General features: G+C 39.3%; 1 protein-coding gene across 1 annotated transcript; it reads left to right on the top strand.

Moving 5' to 3' along the window:
* Positions 1–4158: 4158 nt before the first annotated feature.
* Positions 4159–9371, top strand: LOC140755129 (uncharacterized). The gene is made up of 4 exons (XM_073090336.1): positions 4159–4295; positions 6557–6684; positions 7056–7246; positions 7949–9371. Exons 1-4 carry the CDS (start codon positions 4262–4264, stop codon positions 8391–8393), a joined length of 798 nt encoding a protein of 265 aa, XP_072946437.1. The 5' UTR covers positions 4159–4261; the 3' UTR covers positions 8394–9371.
* The last annotated feature ends 184 nt before the right edge of the window (positions 9372–9555 follow it).

Raw genomic sequence — 9555 nt, 5'->3', positions numbered from 1 at the left:
CTTACAATCAGGTGGACTGCATGCTCGTCTATTTATAAAAACAATGTTTCATTCAGTATTATTAATGCAGACATTAGTATGATAATTTTATTACAAAGAAAACAATGCGCTTTGTTATAAGAATGTCGTCAGAATAATATGAAATGTGTATCTATGCCAAAAATACATACAAAGTTCTAGGAAGCATTGAACTTGAGTAACCTATATTCTATTTTGAAATAGTGGCCAAGATTTTATTTAACAAGGCCATATTTATTTTACTCTAAGTGTCATTTTGAGTCGTCGTCAACGTCATCCCACTGTTGGGCTTTAGACCACTGTATTGGCAGAGGATTGGTAAACTTCACACATCCTTGAGAACTTTTTATTAAAATCTCTTAGGTATGTAGGTTTTGTCCCTGTAGTCCCGGGACCATAATAGGGCTACGGTATCCTCTGCCTATCGTAAGAGGCGAATAAAAAGAGCTTCCGGGGTTGCGGGCGGCTAGAGTGGGAGCTCAAACCGTCCAGAAAGCGACCCCGGGAAGGACCACGGTTTAGTGGTCGCATACCGCAGTAATCACCAGGGGAGCGTGGGAGTGTGAGAGCTTAAATTACTTTACTCCCCTCCGAGCAGAGCCCGATAGGCATCGTGTTAGGAGGACTCCGGTTGTCCGTTGGAGATCCCGGAGTTCTCCACCAAACGCCGAAGCCGGCCACCGGGGGGGCTTTAGTGCGGTAAAAGATCCACATAACACGGCGTCGCTCCCACGGCACAGGGTACCTTTTGAAGGATTCCCCCTCCTCAACAAAAAAAAAAGGTATGTTGATATACTTACAATTTTTTTCTTTACCGTTAATGCAATAGTGACCAATAGTGACCAATTGACCAGTAGTGGTCAGCCCATATTGTCCCACTGCTGGACAAGGTTCCCTCTCAGAGTAACCGGGATTAAGACCATAATCTCTTACACTGTCTAAGTAAGGATTGGTAGACTTCATACACCTTCAAAACACTTTTAATAACCTTAGGGATATTGTTTCCTTTCAATGTTTCTCTTCCTTACAAACAAATGATAATTAATTTCTTTTATAACTCCGAACAACTAATGCGAGTGCTGGGAATCGAACCTCAGACCCCTGATAGAGTTCAAAATGAACAATATGTACAATAGCACCTTATATACAAGACAATCAAACAAACACATTATTATAATCATTAAACAAAAGTGTCATTATTTCTTTAAGAGCTTACGAGTATATCAATAATAATGATGATTATAAAATAATGATTGTTATTGTAATAAGTTTAATGTAATTATAATTAGATGATTAGTCATGTACCTAGTTAATAATCATTTTTTCACTATTACTTATTGAAGTAACTAAGTATGTATGTATTGTCGAGTAGCCAGTAGCCAAATTGGAGTCGGCCAAGTGCGAGCAATGTCACAAAAGGTGGGTTCCGTATCACCATTATTTTATTTTTAGTATATTTATAATAGTAGCTATAGAGGTAGATGAAGATTGTTAAAATTTAATGTTTTATGGCTTAATGGATGAATCGAATAATTGGCCAAGTGCAAGTCGAACTCACACTGAGGGTTCCGTACGACCGAATTATCGCTTGTTTTTTATCTTAACAGTCATGGAAGTGCATATATTGTGAAAATTTTAACAGTCTATTATTACGATTCAATAGATAAAGCGAAAAACGCCGAAAAATAGCGGTTACTTGTATGGCGAGCCAATTATATTTTAGGGCTCTTTCATCTTTGTGAAATTTTCACGTGTCTACTGTTAAGGTTCAGGAGATGGAGCCCCGTGACAGACGGACTGACAGCGGAGTTTTAATAATATATAGGCTTCATAATAGGGTTCCGTTTTTACCCTTTGGTTACGGAACCCTAATTATATAACTATTCAAAGCAATTAGAGTACAACCGTTAAGCCTTTTGTTTACTGTGATTGTTGTTATAATATGCTTAACTAATGACTTATCGGGTTAAAATTATTAAGTTGAACCGCCACGGCTTTAACTATGACTATCTTAACTAATAGTGATCAAAACAAAATCAGTCTTGAAAAGTTTTTATAGAAATCAAACTGGTTAACAAGCGAAGGGTTTTGTAGAGCCCTTTGTGGTTCGATTCCGGCGGCACCACCGAACCATTATTTCTGCCTAATAGTAGCAGTGTTAAGCGCTGCTGTGTTCTGGTTTGAAGGGTGTGGTAAGGGAGTGACACGTGGCATTCCTATGTAGTCGTCGGGAGTAGCAACACATCTATAGTCAACGAGCTTTTGCCCGCGGTTTCGCTCGCGTTACGAAGTAATATTTCATCCCCTATTTTATCATCTTGGGGGTAGAATTGATCAAAATCCTTTCTTAGCGGATGCCTACGTCATAACATCTACCTGCAGGCCAAATTTCAGCCCGATCCGTCCAGTGGTTTGGGCTGTGCGTTGATAGATCACTATGTCAGTCAGTCATCTTTGAGTTATATATATTTAGATTTCGGGATGGATCAACAGTATTTGTGCGCGGCGCAGTTACCATACAGACAGTAGCTTCCTGGTTCTCTTCTAAACAATAGTGTGGTATTTGGATTTATATTTTGAGCTGTTTAAAATGTACGTCTATGTCATTTTCTGTTAGGGACACGACAAAGAAAATCTTGTAGAGAGCGTTTAAATTTATGAAAATATCATTTTCTGTAATATGAGGCTCTTAAAGGATTAATAAAAAAAATCTTAAAGGTATGTGAAGTCTACCAATACGCACTTGGCCAGCGCGGTGGACTATGGCCTTATCCTTCTCATTCTGAGAGGAGACCCGTGCCCAGCAGTGGGTTGATGATGAAAGGATTAATTTCCAAAAATATATACTTCGTGATCATACATGTTATATGGAGAACTCATGCGCAATTGTATATATAATTTATATAGATTTATAAAGAGTTGTTACTACTTCATACATACATTTGTCTAGACTGCAAATGATCTTTGATATTGTTATGTCTTTCCATTCAACTATCATCCAGTTATCAGACATAATTAACTCGCTTGATTATGAACACAATTAGTAATGTTTAGTTAATTACTTTGAACTGTGCGTCATTTATATATTTGTCTTTTACCCGACTGCAGAAGGTAATGTTTTTCGAGCATATGTATGTTTGTATCTATGTTTGTATGTATGTCTGATTATTTGACGCCGTTTGGCCGACGTGTCGTTGAAATCAAAGGGTTGCAAAGAATTTTCAGGGTTCGTAACGTGTTTCATGAAGTTTTATTTCATTATTGAAGACATGATCAATGACCTGCATACCTACCTTCTGAAATACTAGACGTGTCCGAGAATTGAATCTCATACCTCTGTAACTATTTTTGTCAAGCGCCTTATATTAATCATTAGCAATAATTCATAACAGTACATTATTTTCGTAAAAGCAAGGCGTGTAATTAATAATGGAATTATAGCGTTAGTAGCTGACCCGGCAAACGTTGTGTTGCCATATAAATAAAAAAAATATTAAGGGCGAACAACCCTTATCACTTAGGGGTATGAAAAATAGATAGTAGCCGATTCTCTCAGACCTACTGAATATGCATATAAAATTTGGTGAAAATCGGTAAAGTAACTAACATTGTGAAACGAGAATTTTATATATAAGACTATTACAAAATGTTATATTTAAATTATTCTTATTATATATAAGTTTAGCAACATGAGGGTTTTAAAAATAATATTTGAAAGTCACGCTAAAATGATACGACCCCTATAGTATTGCAAATGCCTAAATCTAGATGTTGAGTACTTTTACTTTCATAGAGAATTTCTAATTCACGCTTAGATTTAAAAACATAAAAGGTTGACAAAACCTTCATCAATGTCTGGTTTAATATTTGCTTCAAAAGGCTTTCATATCAAATAGTTTCAGGTACTACTCACCAGTCTAAACTATACAAACGAATATAGCCCTTATTCCATAGCAAAACACACGAAAATTGCATGTACATGTTAAACAAACCACCTTAATAATAATCATAGTACCAACATAATCCCTCTCACTCCGCCCTCAAAGAGCGTAGAAACAATCCTATTGGTCAATTTCCAGCCAATCAGAACGCGTATCGCACACCCTCTTCCAAATTTAAATATCGTAATTGAATTTCATCAGTTGATATTCTACCACCGCACTGTTAACATCTCCGTGAATTAATATGATAAAAATATTATAAATTGTTCTTTTTGTGTTTTGTGATAGTGTTAAACATTTTTATGCCAACCGTGACTAATAGTGCAGGAAAACAAGGTAGTTTTATTATCGTTATACATAATTTTAATTTGATAAGCTAATAATCGTTTGTTTTAAATTAGAGACACTTATTCGTATTATTTCCGTACGAATACGCTACACGTGGACCTTTTTTTTGTCGAGGGGGAAAAACCTGGGTAACGGTAATGGTAAAGGTACCCGACAACGTGGGAGCCAAGCCGAGTTATGTGGGATTTTTACCGCACTAAAACGGGGGGTTTTCTCGTGTCGTTTCTCGGTGGCCGTCCGCTGCGCTGCGTTGAGGGCTCCGGGATCTCCAAAGGAACGCAACCGGAGTCCTCTTAGCGCGTTGCCCCGTCGGGCTCCGCCCAGGTGAGCTTGACGCTCGCCACACCATCTGGTGTATACGACGGTATGCGACCACACATACCGTCGTCCTTCCCGGGGCCGCTGGCCGGGCGGTTCAAGCTCCCACTCTTGCCGCCCGCAACCCCGGAAGCCCCCTTTTAGTCGCCTCTTACGACAGGCAGGAGATACCGTAGCCCTATTCTAGTCCCGGAACTACAGGGACAACGCTACACGTGGACCTACCCATTGTTGTTAAATTTTCTCATTTTATTTAGCGCTGCCTTGCATGAATAGCCCATAGATTAGTAAAGATTACTCACTCCTAACAAGAAAATGTAACCAGTTTTGAGAATTGGACTCACAACTATTATTTGAAACTAATAGAACCATTTGTGATTCGACTCTGGCGACACACACCGCCACACCTATTTCTGCGTCAAAACAGCAGTGTTAAACGCTGCTGTGTTCCGATTTGAACGGTGTGGTAACGGAGACATACTTATCCCACACATTCCAGCTTAGTCCTCTAGGCTAGCGGCGCATTTTTGGGCGACCTCGGGTAGAAATCTAATATTATCTGGGGTTGATTATAAATGTGCATAAACGGCAGTAGCATCATCGTACATCTAGACGAACCGAGGGATACCATCAATATTTGTTTGATATTCCTCTTGTGCGGACTAAGCGTTTTAGCAACTCATTCCTGCTGCGAACCGCCAAAGAATGGAACACACTCCCGCCTTCGTTGTTTCCCGATACATACAACCTGGGATTGTTCAAGTCAAGGGTGAATAGGCTACTTTTAGGCTAGCGTGTTTTATCCAAGGCTGCATCTCACTTAACATCAGGTAACGTTGCAGCCAAACGCAAGCCTATAGTAAGATAAAAAAGCCACTTAACATCAGGTGGACTGCTTGCTTGTCTGCTACTCTTATATTACATAAAAAATCTATAACTTTGAATAAGAGCCTCGGACTCCTAGATTGAATCTACCTATTAATTCCTACTGTTGTATTGTATCATCATCATCAACCCATTACTGTCCCACTGCTGAGCACGGGTGTCCTCTCAGAATGAGAAGGATTAGGCCATAGTCCCTGCGCTGGCCAAGTGCCTATAGGTAGACTTCACATACCTTTGAGATTTGTTTTTCTCTCAGGTATCTCTCATGTATGCAGATTTCTTCACGATGTTTTCCTTCACCGTTTAGCAAGTGAAAATTAATTTTTAATACGCACTTAACTTTTAAAAATCAGACGAGTCTGAGATTGAACCTCGAACCCCTTGATCGAGAGGCCGAGTTTCTTAACGACTAGGCTATCACTGCCTTTTGTTGTATTGTATTTTTGGTAATAATGAATAACACGAATCAAGTCCCAATTAGTCACTAATACATATTAGGTATACATGAATCACTAACACTCCCGACCTATAAATACGAAAGTCTCGACAAACATAGCACTTCCGCTGATAGTGATGTCCGGTGATATGGAGACTGTTGAACGGTTTAAAAATAATTACTATGATGAACAGGACTTATTAATCAAATGAGGAAATAATAAAAAAATATGGTTGAAATCTTCTGGCTGTTTCTGCTTTGTACGCTTATAGATGCTGATATGTTCTGGTTTGATGGTAGGTGGCATTTGCCCCCCCATGGACCCTTGTAACCAACCCCAGATAAGACTAGATTAATACCTGAGGTCAGCCACAGATCCTGTGAGGACTAAGCTGGAACGGCTCGGAAAAGTATGTCTCCCTTACCACACGCTTCAAACCAGAACACAGCAGCGTTTAACACTGCAGTTATAAAGCAGAAATAGGTGTGGCGGTGGTGCCACTGGAGTTGAACCACACCTTCAATTTATAAAATCTATATTTCTTACGTGAAATCATGGTATCTAGCTTAATAAGTCGGTACAAAGCATCTTTGTGTCTTCTCTATACAGCATACTCCAACCCAATGGCGTCAGATCAAGAATCCTGCTCTGATGAGGAACCTGATAGTGAGATGCTGAGTGATGACCTCTGTCTCCCTGACAGCGATGATGAGAGGCAGAACAGCAGGAGCATTCAGGTGTGAACTTTATTTATCTTGTCTTAATCTTACGTATCCAATCCGTTTTGAGGTAGTTTAGTAGAGTACATACTCCTTGCTATACTTAGAATAATCTAACCACATACCAATTTTGGGGAGAGATCTATGCCCAGCAGGGAAAACTCATTGCTGCCCATAGACAAATTATATTATTTCGAAGATACAATTCCTGCCCAAAATCAACCACAATTTAGTCACCACTCTAGAGAACTTTATTAATTACATAACATTAGTACATTTGGGTTCTACGACCTACGAGACAGAATACGGTAGCTAACTACCAATGCTTAACACAGGTGTGTCAGTGCCGCTGAAGGAACCTACCTCTATCAGGATTGCTTTTATTCTAGAGTCTCCATGAAGACCTAACACCTCTCAACTCCTGTCTCCTCCGACCACCTCGGAAGCTCTTCACCAACTGTCGTGAACGCTGGCGCCAACAGAACGTCAGTGGGGCGTTTGCTGAACTCCGGAGACTGGTACCAACACATCCGCCTGATAAGAAACTATCCAAGAATGAGATTTTGAGGATGGCTATCAGGTAGGCGACTAGTTTATTTACTAACAAAGTGAAAATTATTGTCTCTTTGAGGAAATCATTCCTATAGGAAGATGCCGACAAATTGTGTTGCCGACAATTTTTTTTTTATAATATTGGAGTAGTAGACGAGCATGCAGTCCACCTGATGGTAAGTGGCTACTGCCGCCCATGGACATATGTAATCAACCCCAGATAGGATTAGATATGCGCCGCTACCCCTGAGGACTAAGCTGGAACGCCTCGGAAAAGTCTGTCTGTCTGAAATAGGTGTGGTGGTGGTGCCGCCGGAGTCGAACCCCAAAGGGTTCTACCACCTTGATACTTGACAATATTTAGCTATCCCTCACGAGTTAAGATCTTCACTTCACTTTGAAATATTACAAGTTACAATGGGTAATCTAATCACCTAAAATATTATAACTGCTGAAAATGTGATATTATTCAAACTTCTAGTCTGTGATTAAATGACGATAAAACATTCGGCCAGCAATCGAAAACAATAAAAACTATTTACCAATATCAATAATTATTAATGCGAATTTGTCTTTGTTTTTGTTACACTTTTACGCTTTAACTATATAACCGTTTGTTACCTAAATTTTGTACATACGATGTTAGCTGTGAAACTATTACTAATGTCAATTATTCGTTATAATTATCATTTCACGAGTATTTTCTCTAATTACTAAATTGTTTCATCAGATATATCGGTCTCCTTTGCGAAGTGCTAGAATGGCAGAAGACCCACGGCCTTCACATCAACAAAGAGAACTCTGGTCTCGCCATCAAATGCGAGGCACCGTTGAGCCCTCAAACCAGACGGCTTCTCCTAAAAAGACCATACTTCGAAGACGATAGAAGACTGCGCGAAGCCAACGACTTTGGAAGATATGGTAATGAAGAGAATGAAGATTTTAGACGGAATCAGAGGATCACTTGCAGCAAAACGGAGTTCTTCTTCAGTAAAGACCACTTAAGGATCTTGAGGAATCAGTACTACTTTCCTCCGAGGTGGCGACAAAATGTTCCCTTCCGAAATTTGGCTGGTGAGAGAAATGGCAATAATCTCTTGATGATCGCTCCCAGTGGCAAAGAAGATGAAGGTAAAGGTAAAGATAAGGATGGGAAAGACGGAGGAAATAAATAAAGTGGCAATAATTGATAACATGCTATTAGGATGTTTCGTTACTTAGTAGGTATGTTTATATAGATTTTAGAAACTGCATATATTATATTTAATGTATGATTGACTTAAGTAGAACCCCTGTTTCTATATTGAGTTCGTTACAGATGTCTCGGGGATTGTATCCACTAACTATTAAGTATATTGCATACTCGTTTGCTGGTCTACCTTATAAAATAATCTAGTCGGTGTAATTACTTCTTTAAGGACAATAGACTCTAAGTGTTTCAACAGCATCAGCGGTGCCGAAAGAGCGACGCAGGGTTATGTGGGATTCTTACCGCACTAAAACCCCCCTGGTGGCCGTCCTCAGAGTAGCGCTTTGCCCCGTCGGGCTCCGGCCAGGCGAGCTTGACGCTCGCCGCAACGCCTGGCGTGACCGACGGTGTGCGACACATACCGCCATCCTTCCCGGGGTCGCTGGCCGCGCGTTTCGAGCTCCCAATCTTGCCAAGAGCGACCATCCTTGGGTCCTACGGATCTTCTTAGTATACATGTAATCGCGGCCCGTGGACCTAATACCTTTTTTAACTGTCTTTCGTAACTGAAATATTAAACTATTCGTGTCACTACACAGGATATTACTCCTATGTAGAACATTATTATTTTATCATAATATAACTAGTCGTTCTGTGTGTGTATAATATTATTTTATATTTATGAGTTACGATAAACTCAATGTTATTTCTGGTTTGAATCATTTTTCCTGTAATAACTCAAGTTTCCTTGTTTGTTTGTGTTTTAAATTAAATTATATGAAAGTACTCTATATTTAAGTTTTTAATTACTTGAATTATTTAATTGTAATCAGTATAGATGTTATAGTGGTTATACACGCTTATGTTCGAGACAGCTCAATTTCAATAAAAATGTATTATTGTAAGTTTATATCGTTAGTTCCAATTTGAAAGAGGTTATATTTTTAGACCCGATAGGTGGCGCTGGAGTTCAAATATTTGTGGCTTCATCTTGATTAACTAATTGAAATACGATTACGTTAAAGTCTACACTACATACATACATACATACCTACACACACAATAAAATCATCATTTCGGCCAGCCCGGTATTGAACCCGGGACCCTCTGTTAAGTTGACAAATTAATCTTATCCTATAGCTTTAGAA

Source organism: Epargyreus clarus, unplaced genomic scaffold (assembly GCF_041222505.1).
Source record: "Epargyreus clarus isolate Ecla_fem2 unplaced genomic scaffold, WU_Ecla_fem_2.2 ptg000032l, whole genome shotgun sequence".
Classification (NCBI taxonomy): Eukaryota; Metazoa; Arthropoda; class Insecta; order Lepidoptera; family Hesperiidae; genus Epargyreus; species Epargyreus clarus.
The sequence above is the reverse complement of the archived record's forward strand: the minus strand, read 5'-3'. Positions and strand labels throughout refer to the sequence as shown.